Source organism: Pediculus humanus, genomic scaffold (genome assembly GCF_000006295.1).
Source record: "Pediculus humanus corporis 1103172107463 genomic scaffold, whole genome shotgun sequence".
In the NCBI taxonomy this organism is placed as follows: domain Eukaryota; kingdom Metazoa; phylum Arthropoda; class Insecta; order Psocodea; family Pediculidae; genus Pediculus; species Pediculus humanus.
In genome coordinates, this window is record NW_002987083.1 from 160,932 (window position 1) to 175,545 (window position 14,614).

Consider the following 14,614-nt stretch of genomic DNA (forward strand, 5'->3'; position numbering starts at 1 on the left):
AAAGTAAAACAATTATTTATAATAAATAAAATAATATCTAATTAAAAATTTAACTTAAGCACTGATTTTGTAAATTTTATTCAGAATGACCAATATTTAATTATACACACACATATATATATATAAATATATATATATAATTTTGTTTTATTAATAAAATTTATTTATCGAAATTTAAAAAAAAAAAAAAAATGGTTGAGAGACTAAATGTAAATAATTTATGTGTAAATTGTAAATTTTCAATTTTTAGACTAATTTTCACAAATATATATTATATCTTTTATACTGACCAAATATTTTTTATTTTCTTATATCCTACAGAATTATTCATCATAAAAAAAAATGAAATCTCTTATTTTTTTCGTATTATTGTAAAAGAATCTCAAGCTCTCATTTTCACATAAAAACACATTATTTTGATATTGAGTTTTTTTTTTTAACTGTGATTGAAAGATCATAGTGCACATAACGAGATATAAAACACTGAGGTAATCAGTCTAAAGTACCCTCTAAAAATGCCAAAGCATCTATATTGCTAATGGCAGCATCTAAATGCTTTCTCATAACTGTTTTTTTATTTTCTTCTACTGTATAAGTGTAAGCTTCTTTGGCTAAAGAATTTATTAATAATTCCTGAACAAATAACAATCGAAAAAAATTAACATCAACAAGAATTTTTATATTACTTTGAAAATTGACTGTAAATTTGTTTTTGTTACTTACCGTTGCTTTAGTTATGAGGAAGACAGCTTCTTTGCTAGCTAAACTTACATCTGGATCTATTTTCATTAATTTTTTAATTCTGTTCACTGGAAGTCTTAATAATTTTTCAGATAAGTCTTCAGAATCAGGGTGAGTAATATTTACAGCACTACTGACATCTAAATCCCCATCGAATTCATCTTCATCTTCATTGAAATTATTTTCATCATCATCTTCGTTGTCTTCATCCTCATTGTCATTATCATATTCATCTTCGTAATCATCATTTTCATTATCATCATAAACTTCATCTCCTTCAGCTTTGTATTCATTAACTAATTCTTCATTATTATCATCATTATTACCTTCATCACCATTACCACCATCATTATCACTTAAAACGTTAACCTCTAAATTCATATCTGTCTCAGTTTCATGTAAAGTATCGAAACTTTCCATTATTAAAAACAATTTTCTTATTCGGTTAAAATAAAAAAAAAACACTATTTAAAAACACTATTAAAACACTATTATAACACTTATTAAAAACACTAAATCACTATTTAAAAACACTAATTTTTTAACGGAAAAAAAAACTTCACTAAATCATGATAACCGAACATGAATTTTCACTACATTTTTTTTTTTCTTGTTTCATTAATTTAATTTTTTATGATAATTCATAAGAATTATCTATATTAATAAATATTTATTAATTTTGTTTTTATTAAAAATTTAACAAAAAAAAAAAACAAATTTAAATCATAAATTAACACTATTAAAAACGAAAGTTTAACTCGAAATTCACTTTTCGTTACTATCGGCACGCTTATTTCTTTAACCACGTTTTATACACTCTACGAATGAATAAATGAATGTTATAAAATTTTGAAATTTTCTTAAACCACGTTTTATATACTCTATGGTTTTAAGTGTTTTAATATTTTAAAATGGTTTCATCCCGCCAAAATAATATTATGACAAAATATGAAAGATTAAAAACTGCTCCACCTTCCCCCCCCCCATTCTATAAGTTTTATAACATTTATTTTTACAATTTATAAGTTTTTTTCCCTCCAAAATTTAAATAATATTTATTTTAATTGAAAAACAGTATTGTGGAAAATCTTCGTTACATTTATAACAACAATTATTCTTTGACATACATAAAAAAAAAAAAAAAATTATGTTAAAATACTTGTTTACAATTTTTTTTATTTTTAATAATATATTTTATTGATTATTTTCAAAACAAAAAATAAAAAAAAAAGGATTTAAATCCAATAAACATAATAAACTTAGAGTTTTTAAAAGTTATATTCTAATTTTTTTTTTCCTTTTAATTATAAATTTAATATATATTTTTTTATTTTTTATTAACAAAATGTTTTTATTTTTAAATCTACCTTTAAAGTAAAAATTCTAAAACATTACAATAATTTTTTTTTTTTTTTAGTCAAATAATAAAATTTGAAAGACGATTATGATAAAAAATATTTAAATTTTTTTTTTTTCTTCTTTTATTTTATTTTATACATTTTGAAAAATGGAAGACTAATAGAAAAATTTATTCGTAACTGTAAATAAAAAAAAAAAAAATTCTCGTCATCTGCTTTTAATTCAAAATAAAAAAAAAAAAAATAATAAAATAAAAGCAAATAATAATAATAATAATACAATTCGCAACACATTCTCTAACACTCACTAACACTTATTGTTTTATCAAAACATTATCATTATCATCATTCTCATAGTCGTCTATTCCTATATCATCAATAAAAAATTATTTTTTTTTTCAAAATAATAAAATTCAAAACATATTTTATATATATTTACACATTATTATTATTTTTTTTCTTATGTACATAAATTGAAATTAATCTTATTGAAAAAAACTAATTAAAAAAAATTTATTCGACTATCGAATACAAACATACAATTTACAAATTACTCATATCTATTATTATTATTATTTTTTTTTATGTTACGCAAATGTTGTGAATAAAAAAAAACTTATGTATATTTCTATATTTGTACAATTAATAATAATTTTTATTATTATTATTTACATTTATTTATGTGTTGAATCTGCTTTTCCTATTCTTCATTCAAAAAAAATTTTAAACTTAAAGCTTTTAATACTTTTCTTCAAACGTTTTTGTGCAAACGAAAAAAATATTTTCCAAAAAAATAATAATAATAATAATAATAATAATTTTTTTTTGTTTACAACATTTCATAACGATAAAAATAATAATAATAATTTTTTATAATAATATAAATAAAACTGTTTTATTTATTTATTTGAAATAAAAAAAAATTCAGTTTTAAATATACAAAAAAAAAATATTTAATTCATTTTAAATATTTTTATTATTATATAAATATACATACATAAATTTATTTTTATATATATATTTATTTATTTTAATGAGGAGGTGGAGGAAACAAATAATAATGATAATAATAAATTTAATTGTTGACACCAGTGAAAGATGCGTCACACAACAAATTTTTTAATTTTATCGTCCTATTATTTCTCGTACTATATGTTGTCCTTTATTTTCCTTTTTTTCCTTTTTTTCTTCTTCTTCTTTTTGTTTTATTTATCACAGTTTCAATTAATTAACAGTTTTATTTGAATTTTTATTCGGATTTGACAATGGTTAAATGCATCGTCGGTTCACCGACAGAAAGATCTGTGGGTTTTTCACTTTCTTGTTTTGGAGAAGGAGTCGGAGACTGTGTAAATCTTGTCGATAAATCTGTCGGACCGTCGCCATCAGACATCACGTCCATCGCTGAATCATCCTTTAAAGGCTCTTTTTTAATCGGTGTTATGGTTATTGATGAATGAGAAGAAGGAGAGTGTTGTTGTTGTTGTTGTTGTTGCTGCTGCTGTTGTTGCTGTTGAAGTGAAATTTGTTGCCGAAGAAGAGAAATATTTTTTATTGATTTTAGTTCGCTAGGATTCCTTAAAAACCTATTTTTTAAAAACGATTCGTTAAATTTTTGATACGGAAATAATTGATTCAATCAATAAATAATTTTTTTCTTTCACTCACTGATAACAATGCCTTTCCCCTTGAACCTTTCTTAGAATGTTAACTCTGTAATAGTAACGTAAGGCTCTGGACATTTTATCGTAATTCATCGAGAGATGATTTTTTTGTATGCCCCAAAGTTTGGCCAAACCGGCGGGATCAACAATTTTAAATACTCCAGTTTCGTGATTTTTCCAAGCAATAAAATTTGTATATCTCTGAGCGGGATCATTTAATAACTGTTGAAGAAAATCCCAGAGAAGGCGACCATCTGGAAAATTATTAATCGGTTATTAATTCATTTTTTTTCATTCATTCTTACAATCATCATTATTATATATATTCTTTCTTACTTGTGTTCGGTTCATGCGGTACATCATTTGAACCGGGAGGGAAAAAATGTTGTTGTTGTTGTTGCTGCTGCTGCTGTTGTTGCTGCTGTTGTGATGATTGTGATTGCCTATGTGATGAAATTCCAGCTTTGTGATTTGCTCCGGGAGAAGTGGAAGGAGCAGGCGGAGGTAATGTGGGAGGACTATTGTCGACAAAACTTTCTTCTTCAGAATCAGACTGATGGCTTCCAGTGCTACCTCCACTTTCAAAACCTTTCATCATCAAGTTAAATAAAACATTTTTTTTTTTTATTCGGAACAAAAATCCTAATTTTAAAAAAAAGTGATGCCTCTTACCGCTGGATGCTTGGTTATCCGTAGAAGAATGTTCTGGACTTCTTGATTGGCTATCGGTAGAAGGCGCCGGACTGAGAGTCACAGGGTTAGTAGAATTAATTATGTGCGCTGCATTTTGAGCATACAGATCCGACAATGACCATCCTCCGTAGGGCAGAGGTCCAAATGGATAAGACGGATGCCTAGACGGTGGGGTTCCCGGACTGGACGGTAAACATCTTTGTAATGAATTTGTTTCTCGTATAAGGAGCTGTAGAACGTTATGTAAAACTCTTCCGGACCAAGAGCATCTTTCGTTAAGGTCACTCTTGGTGAGGAAACAAAGAGCTTTTCCTGTAACAAAATCAACCGGAAATAAATGGTGATTATTTTTTTAAATGACCCATGGGGCAATAAAAGAAAAGAAGAAAAAAAAAAGTGACAAATTAACTCACCGTTCATTTGAAATAAATCCATATCGAAATGTGGCAGATCGAATTCTGTTTCACACCATCTTAAAAAGTAAACAACATCTTCTCTCGACCACAATCGCGGATCTGTGGCTAAAATTATAATTAAAAAAAAAAAATTAAATTAACCGTCATTATTTATTAATTATTTTTTAAAAATTTGTTTTTACTTTGTGGTGATACCTTTTATTACACCTTTAATTAAAATCTTAATTAATTATTAATAAATTAATAATTTTTTTTTTTTTTAAATTAAATTCAAATTCATTTTTTGTGTGTGTGTGGGAAAAAAAAAACAATAATTTAAAGATTTTTTTTTTTTTTTTTTTGTAAATTGGCATTGCCTTTTGGGTTTGGCATATTTCCAGTTAAAAACAGATTTAGCAATTCTTGTAGACGATCAACAGCTTACAATGATGGCGCCGTTAAAACAGTAAATTGTCAAAATCAGGACGAGTAATAATAATTATTTTTTAATAATAATAAAACATTATCTTTTTTTTTTTCCTCCATTTCCCAACGATAAAAAAAAAAATTATTGTTATTCAAAACACTTAAGTTATCCGACTCTCATATATCCCTTACCTAAACTTGCTGGAAGATGTAATTTGAAATCTGATAAGTAACCTTGATTTGTTGGAGACGAAAATCCTAAAGGATACCTCAAAAGTAAATCTGAAGCGTTAAACGGCATTGGTAAAGGCAAACGATCCATACCAGAAACAGGAGGAAGTTGAATCATGGGTAACTCTTTCATCGGACCTGAAAATTAATAATAAAAAAAAACAAGATCAGCAATTGATTATATTGGCCGGAAGTGATGATCACAGAAGAAGGTAGAGGTTGGCCGTGACCTTGAAGAGATCAATGACCACGATTGTTAATATAATATACACACACACACACACACATACATACAATTCTTAGACACGGTTCTTGTTATTCTTTAACTTACGCGCGTGAAATATAAAACAAAAGAGAAAATTTTCTTTTTTACTTTTTTTCCCCAAGGAATTTTCCGTAGTAAATTTTTATTTTTTGAAAAAAGGGATTAGAGGATTTGACGCATTTAACAAATGTAAATAAATAATTTTTTTTTTTTTAAATTAACCAAAAATTCAAAGGAATATTATAATAATAACCTTGTAGTGATTATTCAAGGACAAAAAAATATTCGGGCTCGATTGTGACTTCCAGATTTTTTTTTTTTTTAATGCGGAATCAAGACTTGTTTTTTTTTTTTTTTTTTTTTCTTTTCTGCCGACTCTAAGAGTTTGTCTTCCTTGTAACCGTCACGGGGGTTATAAGTAAATATGCGCATGCGCACTTATTATACCTACATTTTAATACTTCCTTTGATGACGCATAAACAACATAAAAAAAAAATACTAACTAGTTGATGGAAAATTTCTTTCTTTTTTTTTCTTAATATTTACACGTTTGCTTGTAAGTAATTAAATAAATGAAAAAAAAAGAAAAACAGGATGTTAAAATTTTGTCTTTTAAATGAGTGATGGTTAACCAGTAAAAAAAAAAAAAAATATTTTGATTATGAAGCCTTATATTGGCCCGTCATGTTGTTGTTGTTGTTGTTGATTCCTACCAGTATTATTATTTAACATTTAAAAAAAAAACTTATGCAACAATTATTATGATACACACACACACACCACACTTAAAGATGAAATTACATCATTTATTTTATTATTAATTATTATAATTTGATTGGGGGAAAAAAAAATTTTCTTTCATTTTCTTTTCTTTTTTTTAAAAAAAAATAAAAATCATAAAACCTTTTTTTCATTACTTTAGGTATTCGACTTTAAGGAAACGAAAAAATTCCCCCCAAAAGTTACTCTCGTCGTTTGTCTTATTTCCTAACGTTAAATCATTTTAAATTATTATTATTATCGCCAGTGAAAAAAAAAAAAAAACCTGTTCATTACACAACCATAACGTGTCCACACACAATTGAATTTTTTTTTTTCGTTGTTATCACATAATGCTAACGAAAAAAAAACAATTAAAACAATTTTTTTAAGTTAAAAATTATAAAATTTCATTAAAATGTGTAAATAAAAGGGATTTTAGGAGGGAAAATTCATTTTTAAACTATAAAAAAAAAAAAAATTTATTTATTAATCGTTCGATTTCCTATAATAAAAAAAAAAAAAAGAAAGGAAAACAAAAACAGGAAAAAACATTATCATCATCATCCCATCGATGATGATTCATCCTTTTTTTTTTTTTCCTTTGTCTGCTTTCAAAAGATCAACGAAAAAAAAAATATATATGTATATATTGTATAGATATAATTGTATACATATATATATTTACGTAAAGTTAACCGCGAAGGACGAATAGCGGTATTTTCCGGTGAGGAAATCATTGCCGCGTAGGAAGGAAAACTACTTTCGGACTTAAACCATTAACCGTGAATTAAAATTCGTCCCGGGAAAAAAAGAAAGAAAGAAAAAAAAATCAAATAATTTACAGACCATTTCTTTAATACTAAACAAATAACAATTTATACTAAATATTAATATATATTAATGAGAAATTATCAAACGTAATGATTTATTATGTCATTTTAAAAAATATTCGTTTTTAAAATCTTTTTTTGTATTTCTTTCCTCTTGCTCCCCACAAAAAAAAAAAAAAAAATACGTAATGAAATGAAAAATGTTAAGGTGGAAAAAATAAAGTGGGAGGATCCTCGTCATTTTGTTTATTTGCCAGTAAAAAAAAAAAAAAGGAGGAAAAACCAAGAATGTTGGCGCTTTCCGTTTTACGTCATTACGACTACTCCATGCATCTATATATATATATGGGTGCGTGTGTGCGTGCGTGTGTATATAAGACAAATATTGTTCTTTTTTTTTTTAAATTGATATTGTCTTTTTTAAACGTGTCCCATTAATTCCTTAAAATCGCGAGATATAATTATTATTAATTACGTAAACAAAGGAAAACATCGGATTGCCGCAAAAATAAAAAAGTTTTTTTTAATATATATATATATATATATATATATTAAAAATAGGGTGCCAACGCATTCAAGTATAAATAAATATATTTCATAGAAAGGAAATGAAAATAAAATTATATCTTTGTAACAACTTTGGACGTTCGATTTTGTTTACGGAAGTTTAAATAAAGTTGGCAAAGAGCATCGTTGGAACGATGAGCCTAAAAAAAAAAATGTTTGTGGCTTTTATTATTAAATATTACAGTTTTTTTTTTTTAATTATTTTTCAGTTACTATTTAAAAATACATAACATACATATATTAATTATTATCATTATTTTTAAATAAAATCGTAATGAATGCACAAATCGGCCGTAATATTTCGTCATTTTACGTCGTAAATATTTTTTTTATTTTTACTCTGCTGCAGCAGCAGCAACAACAGCAACATCACTCAAAGGAAACCGAATTACAAAAAAAAAGAAAAAGGAAAATGTTAATAATATTAAAAAAAAAAAAAAAATTTTTTTTACCGCTGACCGTGAGCATATTTGTGGAGAATGGAAAACGACTTTGTTTTTTGGTTTTTTTTTTTTAAATATGATCTTACGACATCGTAAACAATTTAAAATTTTACCTTCAATTATTATTATTATAATTACTTTTTAAAATTTCTTTTTCGACGCTTACCAACAAAAGAATTGAACCAAAAAAAAAAATTCATTAATTACCCACCGAATTTATTTTTAAAAAATTTTAAAACCCCTAAAAAAAAATATTTTATATATTTTATATTTTTTGTAATCATGTCTTAAAAAACCATTTCCCTTCGTGAGAAGAGCTTTAAAAAATAAAAAAAAAAACGTAATTTAAAAGCATTTCCGGTATCATTAAAGGTCAAACATTTGATTCGTTTCCGGTTATCCAATACACGCCTACGAATCATTTTTCATTCCGTTTGCATTCGTGGATGGACGATGTAAAGTTGACAAGGAAAGAAATAAATTCCTTTATGTCTGAAATGTAGTCTCTCTCTCTCTCTTTCTCTCTCTCTTTCTCTCTCTCTCTCTCTCTCTCTCTCTTATGATTCTTACATGGGGTCTCGAACCGTCGTCGGTTGATTACTTTTAGGCATTTAGGCTCGGAAACGTTGCGGAAATTCCACTAAGGTAATGAAGAAGTTCATAAAAGAAACTTCGACAGACTTTCATATTTAAAAATAAAATAAAATAAATTTTTTTTTTTTTTTTTTTTACTTTTACTCATTCATCATCGATTTAAATTTTATTTTTATTATTATTATTATTTTCGTTTGTTATATTAATAATAATAATAACGACTACTGAGATTCAAGTTCTTAACGAATCGAGCGAGAGATACAAACTTGGTACTTGGATGATTTTCGGCAATCAAATCACTTCAAAACGTTTTTGATGAAATGGAAATCGTCCGAGAGGAAAATTTGAATACGAGAATTTAAAATAAATTTTTTTTTTTTAAACACGCGCCTAAAAAAAAAAAAGAAAAAAAACCCCAAAACAAAACAAACCGCGACCCAAATCGGTTTCTTATCAACAACTCAACATGATCCTGATAAGGAAAAGAGGAATGACAGGCGTTATCATCACCGGAAGTTACGTTCCGAGAATTATTAGGGAACCGATAAGAGGTTATTGATAAAGTCAAAAACCTTAAATGGCAGCAAAGACACCGTGTTCAGCCTTTTCGTATAAGCGTTTTGGCTTTTTCTTTTTATTTTTTCTTCTTTTTTCTTTTTATTTTTATTATTAAAACGAAAAAATTCTTTGAAAAGACTCAGAACGCGTAAATATGCTTTCAAGGTTTATTATTAACTTCCGGCTTTACACCGGAAACGGAAAGACTTTTTCGTTTTTCTGTACTTCTCTTTTATTAACCTACATTGTTTTAAGTATCCGTTTCCGTTTCTTTAATTAAAATACACTTCCGTTCAACTATTCTTCAATTTAAACTTCCGGTTGGTAACGTTTCTTCTTTTTAAATAAAATTCTGTCTATTTATTTATATTTATACATTTAATAAGAAAAAGATATTAACATAACAATAATAATAATTGTTGTCGTTTGTTGTTGTTTTTGTTGCGCATAAATTTCCTCCTTCCCCCATTAAAATAATCAGACGCAAGTAAAATAATAATAATAATAATATACATGTACTAGTTTTTTTTTTTTTTTTTTTATTTGCGTGTATGAAAACAAAAAAAAAAGTATTGACGTAAAAGAAATATTATTATTATTATTATCATTATTATTTTTTTTAATATTAATTTCCTTACAAAGCGAATAACAAGATAGAAATTTTATTTCCGGGTTCCTGAATTCCCGGTGTAAACCACGATAACAAAAACTTTACTTCCTATTAAACAAAGCTGTTGGGACCTTTTGGGTGTTTTCCTGACAAGATAAACATAAGCGAGCAAAAGCTTCAAACGGTATAATATAAAAAGATCCACTTGTTTATATTTTGCTTATGAGTTTCATTATTTTTATTATTTTTTATTTTTATTTTTCGATTGATTATTGTTGTTGTGTGACGTGTGTGTTTTCACAGAGTTCGAGACTTTTTTTTTTTTTTTTAAATTATCGTTTGGGTTGTTTCAATTATTTTTTTTTTATTTTTATTTATGTATAAAAAATAAATAAATAAATTTTGTACTGAAAAATAATAATAATAAAAAGACTGCAACACTAATAAATTATTTGTTTAAACTTTTTTTCTTTCTTTTCTTTACGGTTGATAAATACGTTTTAGGGAAAAAAAAAAAAAAAACAAAAAAAGTTTTCATAACTTTCTTCTAAAAGGAAAACTTGGGGCAAGAAAATAAAGTAAACTACGGACTGCATATAAATATGTGAATTTATATGTGCGTGTGAGTAATCAAATAAAAAACAAAATTTTATCTTGCTAATTATTTCGTATTTGATAAGAGAACGAAGTTTTTTTTCTTAAAACAATAAATAGCACCCAACAAGGGGTCAGTTAAATTAGTTTTTTAATTTACCCGTATTAAGTTAATATTAAATAAAAAATAATAATATTAATATTCATAACAATAAACGATTTCAAAAAAAAAAAAAAAAATGAAGTAAAATTAACCGCGTCGGTGGAAAAAAAAAATGCTGAAATGTAAGAATTTGAAAATTGAAATTGCCAGGATGTGGAGAGTAAAAAAAAAAAACGGAAATAATAATTCCGGTCATCGTGGGAGCATTGAGAGCCGTACCACAATTGCCAAAGGGCAATTTCAAGAGGATTTTAAGCAATTTAAAAATAAAAAAAAATCTTACAAGATATCATCATCTTGTTATATGTGGGACGGCCCACGTTCTTCTCCCAAAATTTTATAAATAGCATTTCCCCCCTCCCCCATCGATATTCAACCAAGCAATCATTCCTGAGAAATCAGGTAGAATTCAACAGTGAATGAAAAACTTGGAAAATCGAAAATAAAAAATGAAAGTTTTACCTAAAAAAAAAGATGAGTTATTTAACGTTGGTAACTTTACTCAAGATACGGTACTGACAGAGAGTTAAAATAAAAATTTTTTTTTTAACTACCTCAGAATTGATATGAAGGTTTTCTATTGACAAAAAAAATTAGGGGAAGCCTGAAATTCTCTCTAAATCCTGAACCACTCACGTCAAGACCTTTGAAACCCCAAAAGAGGGACGAACCGACCGACGAGGGCAACAAACAAATTTTTTTCATCTCCCTCATCACCAGACATATTTAAACCAGTGGGTGCCATCTTCATCATGTTTTTCATCCATTTTTATGTGGGTGCATTCTTTATTAAATAATAACATGAGCTAGAATGCGTGCGTGTGTATGCGTGTGCGTGTGCGTGTGTATTTCACCAAGTGCAATAACAAGAATTTGAGCAATTGTCTTTCTTTTTTTGGAAAACAACTGCATGGAGTACTTTTTTTTTTTTTTAATTAATCCGATAATAAAATAAACAGAACATAAAACTATTTATTAATAAATTTTATTAACAACTTTTTTTTAATTATTTAATTTTTATTTGATATTAAAATTCCGGGGAGGGGGGGACAAAAAATTCGTCTTTACGCATTTAATGTTTGTTAAACAATTAAAACATTTATTTATTTTTCTCATGTTTTTTTTTTAAATATACATAATGTATAACAACATAATTTTTTATTGTTTAACCCAAATACACACATTCACTAATCATTTTTAATAAGTTTTGGTAGATTTGTTACCAATTTAAACAACCAAAAATTTTCATGTTTTCTCTCTCTCTCTCTCTAAATATTGAAACCGTTGGTAAAAATTCTCTTTTGAAAACAAAAAAATCTACAATTACTTTTATTTTACGTAGTAAGGAAAAAAAAAATGGCGAAAAGAATCCTTCCGGGGTCAGCTATATAATAATTGAACAATAATAAATTAATAACGGGCCATAATAGTTATACGAAACTGTATATACATGACACCACGAGTAAATATGGCCAACCAGCCTATTTTGATTAGAAAAAAAAAAAAAAATGGAGGTTTTTAGCCTTTAAAATTGAATTTGGGTTCCGTGACACGTTTTCTCGTGATTATCTTAAATTTGTGAGCGTCAAATCTATTTTACACTGAATGCAATTCTCAAGCTAATGGTATTATTAGGCGCGTTGAGGGTCAACCGAGTCATAAACCCGTTTTTTTTTTTTTTTTGTGAATGTTTTTTCTTGAGTTCTTCTGTAATCTACCGGTTGGTATTTTTAAATTCGAATTATTTTCCGCTGATGTGTTTCCTTTTAATACTAATTTATGCCCGGAAGAATTTTACCTGTGTTACTATGATGACATATTCGTTTTTTTTTTTTTTTTTACGTACCTGCATTGCCTTTAAAAATTATTCAAGAATTTAGTAGTATGGGTTTTATTTGCTTTTTAGATTGTGTGTATGATGTCCCTAAAAATTTATATACACATTTTTTTAAATACAAAATAATAATAATAATTTTTTATCGGTTCTAATTAAATTCTCACTTTAAAAAAAAAATTAAATATAATTTATAAATAAATATTTTTAACGTTAAATTATCGTCGGAGTGTATGAAAATCACACACACTTAAAAAATTGTACGTGATACCTATGTGTAAGTCTATTAAAGAAAGACAATGACCCCAGTTAGCGATAATAATCATCGACAGTAAAAAAAAAAAAAATATTTCATCATTATCGCTTGCCAGCCGCACTAAGAAAAGCCATCGAATAATAATTACCATTTCAAAAATCCTTATCACGGCACTGGAATTCATGAAAATGTGATTGCCTTCGAAATGGCAAAGAATAATAATACTACTTTATATTATGATGCAATTTTCATTATATTTTACGTTCCTTTATTTTGACATAAAAAAAACAAAAAAATCAAAAAAATTTCATTCTAATGTACTCAGAACCATGTTTTACCATCTTTTTTTTACGTTTTTTAACAACGTTAAAAAATTTTCTGGTATAAATTTCAAAACCTTTTTTTTTCTTTTTATAAACCGCAATTTTAAGGAAAATTATAATAACTTTGGCGGGATTTATGAGTATTATCTATTATTTAGGTCTAACCGCTAAGATCAACACTAAAGAATTTTTCTGAATTTTAGAAAAACAATTTTATTAAAAAATATAATTTTTGTTTTTTATGCAAGAGGGCTCACAAATTTTATTTAAAAAAAACTATTCGTATGAGTTACAGACAAAGAATCGACCGAAAAAGGCGGAAACACGGAAATATAAAGATTTAAATTGCCAGGATGTGGGGAGAACTAAAACGGAAATAATAATTCCGGTCATCGTGGGAGCATTGGGACCCATGCCACAATCATTAAAGGGTAATTCAAAGAAGATTTTTTTTAAGAATTTAAAAAAAAAAAAAAAGAAGAAACCGTACAGGAAATGACGTTGCGTCCCACATTCTTTCATAAAACATTTTATACGCGGCAATTATATAAACGTCCGATATTCGAACATTTATTTCTATGGAATCGGGTAGAGAAACCTGGAATGATCTACACGACTTGTCGTGATTAAAAGTGAAAATAATTATTATTATTATTATGAAAACGTTGATGTCATTTTAAGATGGTAAAATGCTTAAAAGATTCAATAATATTAGAAATACCCAATGGGTGATGATGACTCTTAAAATTATGCTTTATTTATATCAAAAAAAAAAAAAACTAAATCACGAAATGGCAATTTAAAAACCCTATCATGAACCGTTTGCGATAAGACACATTTGAAAAAAATTATGCGAATTGAATAAGGTGTCTGCCCCCATTAAAAATAAAAAAAAAATTTTGTCGCAAGTTAAATTATAAACAGGGAAAAATCAAAAGTAAAAATTGGAGCTGACCCGCAAAAAAATTTTTTCTAACGTTCATTCTTTGATAAATTCTTACAAATGAATTTTGAAAAAAATTAAAATATTTGCAATTGAAATAATAATAATAATAATCGTCCTAATTAGCAATACAAGGAAAAAAAAATATATATATCTATAGAGGTAACTTAAAATAATATCAAGGAAAGAGAAAGGTAGAAGAGAAGCGTTCAACACTATCTTGCAAACTTGTTTTTGTTACTACATCCCAAAAGTCATTATTATCAACACACAGATACATATACGAACGGAGCACGGTAATTAAAAACTATATAGAAGAAGGTGTAATTAACAATAAAAATACTAACAGTTACGGAACTTCAG

At 26.5% G+C, this 14,614-nt stretch overlaps 2 protein-coding genes across 2 annotated transcripts; both read right to left on the minus strand.

The window, feature by feature from the left end:
• Positions 1-492: 492 nt before the first annotated feature.
• On the minus strand, positions 493-1,161 carry Phum_PHUM117310 (DNA polymerase epsilon subunit, putative; the record flags this gene model as incomplete). The annotated part of the gene is made up of 2 exons (XM_002424138.1): positions 493-633; positions 724-1,161. The coding sequence occupies 2 exons, from the start codon at positions 1,159-1,161 to the stop codon at positions 493-495; spliced, it is 579 nt and encodes a 192-aa protein (XP_002424183.1).
• Positions 1,162-3,348: 2,187 nt separating this feature from the next.
• Positions 3,349-5,641, minus strand: Phum_PHUM117320 (transcription factor ETV6, putative; the record flags this gene model as incomplete). The annotated part of the gene is made up of 5 exons (XM_002424139.1): positions 3,349-3,685; positions 3,768-4,017; positions 4,100-4,768; positions 4,870-4,977; positions 5,470-5,641. 5 exons carry the CDS (start codon positions 5,639-5,641, stop codon positions 3,349-3,351), a joined length of 1,536 nt encoding a protein of 511 aa, XP_002424184.1.
• Between the last annotated feature and the right edge of the window lie 8,973 nt (positions 5,642-14,614).